This window comes from Elephantulus edwardii, unplaced genomic scaffold (genome assembly GCF_000299155.1).
Source record: "Elephantulus edwardii isolate Elephantulus edwardi_28Jun2011 unplaced genomic scaffold, EleEdw1.0 scaffold00371, whole genome shotgun sequence".
Lineage (NCBI taxonomy): Eukaryota > Metazoa > Chordata > Mammalia > Macroscelidea > Macroscelididae > Elephantulus > Elephantulus edwardii.
This window is the reverse complement of record NW_006400121.1, coordinates 515750-526684: the sequence shown is the minus strand read 5'-3', so window position 1 is coordinate 526684 and position 10935 is coordinate 515750. Positions and strand designations below refer to the sequence as shown.

Here is a 10935-nt window from a genome sequence, read left to right as displayed (position 1 = left end):
TAGCGACCCTATGTACAGCAGCGCTAAACTGCTCTCGCCTGTGCCAATTGCACTGTCTCGGATACACCCAACCCGATTACCCCAGTCACTGAATCAGTCCACCTCATAGAGGGTCTTCCCCTCCTGCGCTGCCCCTCCACCCTCCCAAGCATGATGTCCCTCTCCAAGGACCGGTCCCTCCTAACAATATGTCCAAAATATGTCAGACGAAGCCTCAGAATCCTTGCCTCCCAGGAGCAGCCCGGTTTAACCCTCTCCCGGATGAATCTGTTTGTTTTCTTAGCAGTCCGTGGTACAAACAATACTCTTCTCCAGCACCACAACTCAAAGACATCAGTTCTCATTCTATCCTTCCTAGTCATTGTCCAACTCTCTGATGCATAACAAGTGGTTGCAAAGACCATGGCCTGTATCAGATGCACCTTAGTCTCCAGAGAGACACCATTGCTCGTTTCTGTAAAAAAACACAGATAATACCCTGGTTATTACGATGATTTAAGGGCCTAGGAAAATTGGTTTAGTGTACCTCAGTTATGCTTTCAGAATAAGTCCAGGTATTATTTTGGTTTTCATTATTGAAAGATATATTTGAATGATCTTTTAATTATTATTCATTGATATTACAGTGTAGTCTGTCTTATTCTATCTATATTTTTAGCTTTTTAACTGGATTTTTTTTCTTATTTTTTTATCTGGTTTTATATGTTCTTTAAGCCAGTTTGCAGTTTACTGAACTTTTAATAAAAGGAAAAATTTATTAAGTAAAAATAAAGTTACAGAACAATCAGTGTTTTGTTTTTCATATTTTAAAATGCAAAAGGAAAGTTATTTTAGGAAATAATTGAATTAGGAACTTTACTAAAGATTTGGCTCAGTGACAAGATTAAATTTCTTTTTTTATGTTATACATTAGCCTAAAATAAAGTAATGATAACTTATAGAAAGTTTAATGGTTTCTTTTTTCTACACTAATTTTGCTTTCAAACATGTTTCTTGTTATGTTTTGCTTTATAGACCCTGAGGATTTGGAAACAGAGGTTCTACAGGAGCTAAATGTAATAAGCAAAGATGATAGCTTGCCATGTGCCATTACTGAGGTGTGGGCTGAGAAAAAAGAAACGAAGGAGCCTGAGTATGTTACTTATTTTTTCTTTCCATTTCAAAAACTATTGCAGCAATATAGCTAATATTGTAATAGCTTATAAAAAATTTAATTTTTTAATTAGATATTCAAATGGTTTTAAAATGAACAGATATAAAGTAACAAGTATCTGTTCAGCAAAATCCATTCCTGCCAGGTATTGACCTTGTAATTCTAGTAGGCATTGTAATTGCTTTTTTTATACATAAAAGTGATTATCTTTAATATATACCCAAGCAAAACCAAATTGTTTCTTTCTCTTTTAAATTACTATGTAATTATATGCTATTCTCCATCTTGTATATATTTGTGAATATAATAATAAATATGATAAATTGTTATAACAAGGTTTTATCTTTCATCATACTTACTATTCAGTCCACAAAACTGACGTATATGGGGAAGAAAGTGTCATCAGTATTGGAGGAAGAATCATTAACAACTTGCAGTAGGGAGGTACCATAATTTTTCTTGCTAAAAGAAGAATTGAAGCACTTTTAAATACTATCAAAGACTTTAGCTTCTAATAGGGATTAAACTTTAAAATAAAACAAAAATTCTCACAAGACCAATAAACAATATGATGAGGAATAGCAAAAGATTAAAGCATTTCTTTTTACTAAAGTTCACAGTTAATACTTCTGAGAGCAGTAGTCAAAAAAAACCAAACAGCATATTGCATTGGACACATGTGCCACCAAGGGCTTATTTAAAGACTATCAATTTAAAGACTGTGGTATGTGTGACCCAAGCCATGGTATTTTCACTTGCTTCATATGGTTATGGAAGTTGGACAATTAATAAGGAATACCAAAGAGAATTCATGCTTTTGAATTGTTGTATTGGTGAAGCATGTTAAATATACCATTGACTGTAAAGATTACAAATGTTTCTGTCAGAAAAGCATGGCCCGTGTGCTCCTTAAAAGAAGCACAGATAGTGAAACTCATCTCGCATGCTTTGGACATGCTATTAGGAAGGGCCAGTCCCTAGTAACACATACCATGCTTGGAAAAGTAGAGGGCCAACTGAAGAGAAGACCTTCCACAAGGTAGTTTGACACAGTGACTACAACAGTGAATTTAAGAACATGAGAGATCATGAGAATGGTTCGTGATCAGACAGTGTTTGATTCTGTTTTATATACATTCACTGTGACTCAGAGCTGATTCAGTGGCACCTAACAACAATGTGTTGTGTGACCATTACCACAATTTTAAAATTTTTCATCACTTTTCAGCAACTTTGAACAAACTTTAAAAACTCAGTCATCAATATACTATGCCTCCCCATTTGCCCCCTCCCCTCTTCTAACAAACTTTGGTCTTAATGCATTTGCCTTTCTTTGATATTTTAAATAAGTTGCATTATAAAATATACATATGCTTTTATGTCTGACTTATTTCACAGTATAAAGATTTCAAAACTTCATACCTTATATTTTTATCTTTTCTGAATTATTTTTGTTTCAGCTGTATCTCTGATATGATTAGTGATTTAATTAGAAGCTTTTTGTTTAAATAGACAATTTTTGTTGCTATGCCATATGTAGTTAAATTTGTCATTTTTATTTTGTTTGTGTAATATTTATACTTTTTGCTGTTAATTTTTTTATATGGTTAACGTTTTATAATACTTAAGCTTAGTGAGGCACGTATATATAGTAAATATATAATGCGCATAATTATTCTTATAATAAGAACACTTATTATATAATGTTGAGTCCGAACAGACTCACAGCTGACCGTTCAGTGGGTTTCAGAGATAGTTAATTGCATTGGAGGAGATTGCCCATCCCTTAGTGGCACCAGATAGGGAGCTTTAGAGGCCTAGTGGCAAGAAGCTGTATTGCAGTTCCCAAGGCACGTGGTTTCAGGCTACCAGCTGCTCCACACACAACACACAACAATGGCGCCAAAAAAAAGGGAACTCTGAGTGTCAAGAAACTACACTGCAATTCTGCAGGTGTGCAGTTTGAATCCACCAGATGCTTTGCTGGAGAAGGAGGGGCAGTCTCCTCCTGTGCCAGTTGGATCAGATTCAGCGGCGCACAACAAATAAAAAGGGAACTCTGGTGGCCTAGTATTAAGAATTTGCTCTGTCAACCCAATGGAAGTTGGACAATGAATAAGGAATACCAAAGTGAATTAATGCTTTTGAATTGTCGTCATCGTGAAGCATGCTAAATATACCATCGACCAATATACCAATGGTACATGGTTTGAATTAGCCAGCTGCTCCACAGGAGAAAGATCAGTCAACTCCCATGTGATTTACTGCCTCTGCAAGCCCATTGGAGGGTCAGCTATGAGTTAGTTCCAATATAATAACAGCAGTACAATTATTAATCATGCACATAGGGTCACTATGATTTGCAGGCAACTCGACGGCACATAACAACAACAACAACAACCTAACGACACAATTGACAGTTGTAATCAACTTATTGGCTCTTGGGAGAAAGAACTGGTAGACTACTCTTATAAAGAGTGCCTTTAAAAGCCAATTCTACTGTGTAGTATGAGATCACTATGAATTGGAATTAAATCCCTCACACCTAAAAATAACAAGTCTGTTAATTAGGAATAATTTTTCACCTTTTATAACCTATATAAATATACCATTATTTTACCAGATGGTATCCTCTTTTGCCTTCCTTTTTTTTGTTTTAATTTTTTAAAGAAATATATTAAAAATGCACTTAAATTTATTATATTTAAAATATATGTTTTCAGCATTTTTTCTTTTTCATGAATGAGTAATCCATTTTATGAATCTACAATGATAAGTTTTGCTTATTCCATTCATCAGTTGATGGATATTTGGTTTTTTCCATATTTTGGTTATTGCAAATATTATTGCCATAGTGAACATTTTTGTAGAATCTTTCTGTGAAAACCATTTTTCAGTACATTAGCTGTTTTGTTATACCTTGGAGTAGAGTCATATGGTAATATGGCCCATATCATGATCATGTTTACCTTTTGAAGGACTGAGGTACATTATATTTGAAATTAAGTAGCACATTACATGTAATTTAAAATGAGTCAAAACATTAAAATAGAGGTAGAAAATGGTTCAAATTCTGAAACCAATAGGAAAAGTAGACAGTTTTAAGTGATTGAGAAGTATTAAGAAAATAAAAACTACTTACCAGCTCACATCTTCTCCCATAAAAATTATGATGCTTTTAGAACATATTCTTTCCATCTTTAAATTTCTTGTTAAAATATATAATGCATAAATTTAATAACCTCAGACTGTATTTAGTTAAAGTGTAGATTTTTCTTTGTTTTTTGGTTTTAATTTCTTCCATTTGGGGACTTAATCATTTTCTGTGCTTATTCTATTTCTTTTTCTTTGCTACATACCATTAAAAAAAAAAACAACACAAACCACTAAGGATAATAAAATGCAGGTTGCTCTACTGGTTACTTTGTTCACTTAGTGATAATATATCTTGGCTGTTACATTAACGTAAGTTCATATGCTCTTTGCTTCATTCTTTTAACATTTAATACATAGTTTTCTGTAATATTAGTATATTGTAATTGGTTTATATATTCTTCTGCATAAGGTTATTTTAGTACTTACAAAGCATTAATTCCCAACTATTAGCATGCATCATAATCACTTTGAAGTTTATCAAAACACAAATATCTGTGCCTTACTTCCTTGAGTTTCTGATTCATAGGCTTGAAATGAGTTCCTAGAATTTACATTTCCTCCAGGTCTCCATGTGTTTCTGATGTCTGGGAGAGACAGTCTGTGATTGACTATTACAGGGCTTGACATTTTTGTTGATTAATCCGTGATGAGGGTTTGAACATGGCATAAAAAAAGATTTATACAAATGAGAAACATATTTGCAATAAAGATCACAGGATGCTATTGAACTTCTGTTCCATTTTCTGTATTTTAGAGTGCTTTTATTTCCAGTCAGCTTTGTGATTTTTTTTTTTTAACTGATATCGTTTGGCAGGTTGGAAGACAAAATCATCATTCAGCAAAAAGAAGACACTGGAGATGAAATCCCGAGGAATGTGAGCCAGTGTAATGACGTTCATATAGGTATACAACACGGCATAACTCTTGATTATTTTCTAGAAGGTTGTTATCAACCCTTCTATGTGGGCAAGATATAATAGTAAGGACTTCTTATCACAAATAGAACTATTTTGTTTAAGTTATGGTCACTTCAAGGACAAGTAATGACAAAAACTGCTAACATAGTTGTTATCAAGTTGATTATAATTTTATGATGATCCCATACGTTCAGGATAGCTTGCATCAGAAACAGATCACGAAGGCTATCTTCAGAGTGGTTTCTGGGTTGGTCCAAACTTCCAGTCTTCTGGCTATTTCTTAACTGTTATGAACTGTTTTTGCCACCAAGGGATAAACCGGATTTGAATATGATTATGTCAGTCATCTGACAAATCTTGTAAGATTGTCATACTGTGATGACTTGTGTGCTGCTGTAATTTTGGAACCAAAATGCCAGCAGAGTCATTCATGGTGGACACTTTTCAGAGAAGCTAAGACAGACTAAAAGCAGGACTGATAATATACTACTGAAATAATGGATCATGGTAAACCTTATAAATAGCAGCAGAACATGGTCTGATACACTGTTGGAAGATGAGACTCCCCTGTTTAAAGGCAGTCACACTACTGGCGAAGATGTGCCGCCTCAAAGTAGTAATTGTTGTTTGCTGTCCACAGAATCGACTCATAGCTGACCACTAAACAGGATTTCAGAGGCACAGGAGGAGAATGCCCATCCTTCTTATACAGAGCAGCTAGTATATTTGAACCAAATTCACTTCCTTAAAGTATAGTATCTTAATGACATAGATCAAGATCCTTTGACGAATATGGCTTAACTCACCATGTAGAGAAACATCCACAGACATGAATGAATTCTCAGAAGGTGGTATTTAGGAAAAATTGGGAATTGTCAAAAGTAAAATGGAACACATGAAGGTTGATGTCCTAGACATGAATGAGCTGAAATAGACTGGGCTTGGCCATTTAGAATCAGACAATGATATGGTCTACCATACCAGAATAATACAAATAGGAATGACATAAAAACATTCATCATGAAAATGAACATTTTAACATCCATCCTGAATTGTAGTGCTCCATATATATAATAGGATACTATCCATATACAGACTGGGAAGACCTGTTCACATGACTATACTAAAATTTAGGTGCTAAATACCAAAGCTAAATATGGATTTCTGCCAACTTTTGCAGCTTGATATTTACCTATCATGAAACTAAGATTCCTTAATGATGACTGGTGATTAGAATACAAAAGTTGGAAACAGAAGGATTGACGGTTGTAAAACCTGGTTTCATAGTAGAAATAAGGCTAGAGCTCACATGAAGAATAGCCTATAACCAGTAACTTATTGAAAGTACATTTTAAAACAACAATGCCACAAACAAAATGAAAGTGACTATGTGTATGCACCTTGCCAGACAGAATAGAGAGGAATCGAATCACAGCCACATGTGTGGAAAGAGACAACAGAGAAGTTCAGTGTCGTCAGTCAGAACAAGTCCAGGGTCATCAACTGGGGAATAAATGTATCAGTGGCTTATATAAAAGTTCAAATGCCACTGAAGAAAATGAAAAAAAAAAAAAAGTACAAACTCTGTAATTGACTTTGAGTATATCCCACAAGAATTTTTATTTCAGGAACAGAAATTTGAAATATTAATAACCAAAACCAGGTGAGTTGTTAGATTATATCAGGGACATGGTACATGAAAAAAAGAAAACGAGGAAAAATAGAAAACCAGAATAAATATCGGAAGAGACTGAAACTTGCCCTAAAATATACAGGAGCTAAACAAACGGGAAAAACTGGGATCTAAGAGGACTAAACAGAAGATTCTAAAGAGTCACTCACACACTCACTACCATCAAGTCAGTTCTGACTTTAGGAGCCCTCTGTTGGGTTCTCAAGGGGAGAAAACTGCTTGTCTTTCTCCCTTAGAGGCAAACCCCCTCCTTAGAGCTAAAACACCAGAGTTTCACAGCCTTTGACTAAGCAGAGTGACATGTTAGAGACTTCACTTAAAAAGGTGGCTAGAGAATACAGTGTATTACAATAAAATGTGCAAAATGCTAGAGTTAGAAAACCAAATGGAAGAAAACACTCAATATTTCTCAAGCTTAAAGAATTGAAGACCTATGACAACAACCCAGAAAAAAACATACATTGCAAAGAGAACTGGGGGTAAGGAGAGGGAGGTAATTGCACAACAATGAATGAATTTTTTTTTCAAGTGAACTGGGGTGGGATAAAAAAGAAACCTCACATGAACTTCGGTGGGGGTGGGTGGGTGGTAGGGGGAGTGGGAAACACCTGAAGAAAAAATGCAAAGCTCAGATTCCAAAAGTGAAGGATTTTATGGTCAGCATATTAAGTGATGCAAGAAGCAACAAAAGAAGATGGAAAGAATACACAGAGTCACACTAGCAGAAATAATTGATTAGCATTAAACTGTATCAAGGAATGGCTTGTGATGAAGAACCAGTGGTACTGAAGGAAGAATTCCAGAAGCACTGAAAATATTGCCAAAAAACCAAACCTTCAAGAATTGATGGAATATCACTTATTTTAACAACTGTGTGCAGTGTCAGATGTGTTCACTTGTTTATGCCAAAAAATTTGGAAGATGTAACAGCCTGGCCAACCACCTGAAAAACATCAGTCTTATTATTCCCAGTCCTAAGAAACTTGTGACAGTGGAATGCATATAGTATTGAACAGTATCATTAATGCACATAAAATCATCTTAATTAAGAAATGGCTAGAGAAACACAGCAACAGAGAACTACCAGGAATTCTGAACGGGCTCAGAAGAAAGAAGATCTTGGTAAAAAGCAGCGAATATCAGCAAGATATTTGCCTGTGTTCTATTAGGTCATGTAGAGACATTCATCTGTATGAATCATAACAAATTATGGATAGCATAAGAATGAGAATTCTAGAACGCTAAGTTTACTCATACACTTTACAGTGTATAACCTGTACATAAACCACGAAGTAGTTGTTCAACAGAATAATAAGAAATGCATGATTTAAAATCAGGAATGATGTCTATCAGGGTGGTACCTTTTTCATTGTACCTGTACAATCTGAGTGATGAGCAAATACTCTGAGAAGTTTGATTATATGAGAACATGGCACCAAGATTGGAGGAGGAATCATTAGCAATTGACAGTTTTCAGGTGACATACTTTGCTTGCACAAAACAAAGATGAGTTGAAGAAATTCTTGATAAAGTTCAGTGACTGGAACCTTCAGTATGGTTTATAACTCCATATAAGGAAAACAAAAATCCTCACACCAGGGGTTTACATCATGATAAGCAATGAATAGGTTAAAAGTTGCAAGGATTTCAGTTTACTTGGATCCAAAATCAGCAGCCATGGATCCAGTAGTGAAGAAGTCAAGCTACATTTATTGTGTTTGGCAAATTTGCTGCCAAGGACCTCTCTAAAGTAGTAAAGAGCAGAGATACCGCTTTAAAGATAAAAGTGTGCCACACCCATGCCATGATGTTTTCAGTATTCTCATGTGCATTTGAAAGTTAGACAATGAATAAAGAAGATTCACTTGTTTCCTTTGAATTGTGTTGGTAAAGAATATTGAGTATACCATTCACTGTCAAAAGAATAAATAAATCTCTGTTGGAAAAAAGACATCCAGTATGCTCCTTAGAGGTAAGCACTGTGAGATTATGACTCACATGTTCTGGGCATTTTATCAGGGGTCTAGGCTCTGTAGAAAAACACTCATGCTTGGTAAAGTAAACTCAAACTAGAGAATCAGCAAAAAAGAAGTCCCTCAATTAGATGCATTGACACAGTGACTGTAACGAGCTCGAGCACTGCAGCGGCTGTGAGGGAGGAGCAGGATCTGGTAGTTTGTTCTCTTGCTGTGGAGTATCGCTGTGAGTTGGAGCTCTCTTGAGTGCACCTAAAACAAGAACAAACATGGGTGGTTTGGGGTGGCTTTTTTCCTTAACATTTCCATGGGTTTGTGTCTACATTTTAAAACTTCTAATCAAATTAAAGTATGCTTTTGTTATGTGCTTTTGAGTTAGAACCAACCCATAGTGACCCTCTATAGGGTTTTTAGAGGCTGTAAATCACATGGGAGGAGAGTACCCATTTTTTTTTCTTATGGAACAGCTCACAGATTTGAATCTCATGCCTTTACCTTGGCAGCGCAGCTTCTTACCATTAGACACCAAAACAGCTTAATTAAAGTGTATCACCAGTTAAATTGACTTTTTTGTAGGTAAAATTATTAGTCATGCTAGGGATGATAGAACGAGAATTGATGCCTTTGAGCTGTGTCCTAGAGAAGAGTATTGAATATACCATGGACTGCTAAGAAAATTAACATGTTTGTTCTGGAGAAGGTTAAACCAGGCTGCTCCTTGGAAACAAGGATTCTGAGGCTTCATCTGACATACTTTGGACATGTTGCAAGGAAGGACCAGTTCTTGGAAAGGGATGTCATGCTTGGGAGGGTGGAGGAACAGTGCAGGAAAGGAAGACCCTCAAAGAGATGGATTGATTCAGGGACTGAAGTAATGGCAGTAGGTGTGTCAGAGACAGTAAGATTGGCATAGGACAGAGCAGGCTTTAGGGCTCTTGTACATAGGGTTGCTGTGAGTCACAGGCAACTCAACGGAACATAACAATAATGATTATAAAATAATAGAATAAATATTTTTCTTTTGTCTTTCTAGTAGACTGTTTTTTAATAGAATTCATGTTTTGGATTAAATGCATGTATTATCACTACCACTTGGAAGTATATAACATACAGATTTTCACACAGTTTCTTCTTTACATCACAGAGCCTGAAATAGATGATTATTCACACTCTAAATGTGACATAAATAAATCTATGCAATTGGAACCATTTTTTCAAAAAGTGATTCAGCCTGAAGACTTGAAAATAACTTCACAAGTTCTGTTAAGTCAGTGTTCACCAGAAGCATCTTTTCCACTTCGATCTCGCTCTGATTCACCACCAAAAAACAAAAGCAAGAATTCGTTGCTGATTGGTCTTTCAACTGGTCTCTTTGATGCAAACAACCCAAAGGCAAGTATGTTACTTAAATGAAAAATGATATCCATTGATCTTTGTTGTTGATTGCTTCTCTTTGAAAAATAGTAAGGTTCATTTTGCTGACTCAAAAACACATTACTGTTCATCATGAAACACAGTGTATAAGAATAATAATAAAATTGAAATAAAAACACATTACTATTGTTAGAACTTGCTTATAGTTGACCCTCCAGCAGGTTTTCTGAGACTGTAATTTTCACTGGAGGAGATTGTCAGTCTGTCTTCTGCAGAGTGACTGGTGAATTTGAGCGGCAAAACAGATGCCACCATTGAGTTAGCAGTACAGCTTCCTATGTATGGTGCTACCAGAGGTCTTCTATGTTTAACATGCGTGCTTCAGATGAAAAACAAAATCCTTTGTCTTTTTTTCCATAGATGTTGTTGTTGTTACGTGCCATCGAGTCACTTGCGACTCATAGCGACCCTATGTACAACAGCCATAAACTCTGCTCTGTCCTGTGCCAATCGCACCGTGACACACCGTGTTATCCCGATTACCCCAGTCACCGAATCAATCCGCCTCATAGAGGGCCTTCCCCTCTTGCGCCCTCCCTCCTCCCTCCCAAGGATGATGTGCTTCTCCAAGGACTGGTCCCTCCTTAAAACATGTCCAAAGTATGT

The 10935-nt window shown here is 35.8% G+C and overlaps 1 protein-coding gene across 1 annotated transcript in view; it reads left to right on the top strand.

Annotated features, from left to right (window-relative positions):
* Window positions 1-10935, top strand: part of NEK1 (NIMA-related kinase 1) — a 229495-nt gene that overhangs the window by 176370 nt on the left and 42190 nt on the right. Inside the window, exons 26-28 of the mRNA XM_006902136.1 lie at window positions 1015-1132; window positions 5124-5212; window positions 10040-10287. Coding sequence (XP_006902198.1) covers window positions 1015-1132; window positions 5124-5212; window positions 10040-10287 — 455 coding nt within the window. The remainder of the gene's footprint in view (window positions 1-1014; window positions 1133-5123; window positions 5213-10039; window positions 10288-10935) is intronic.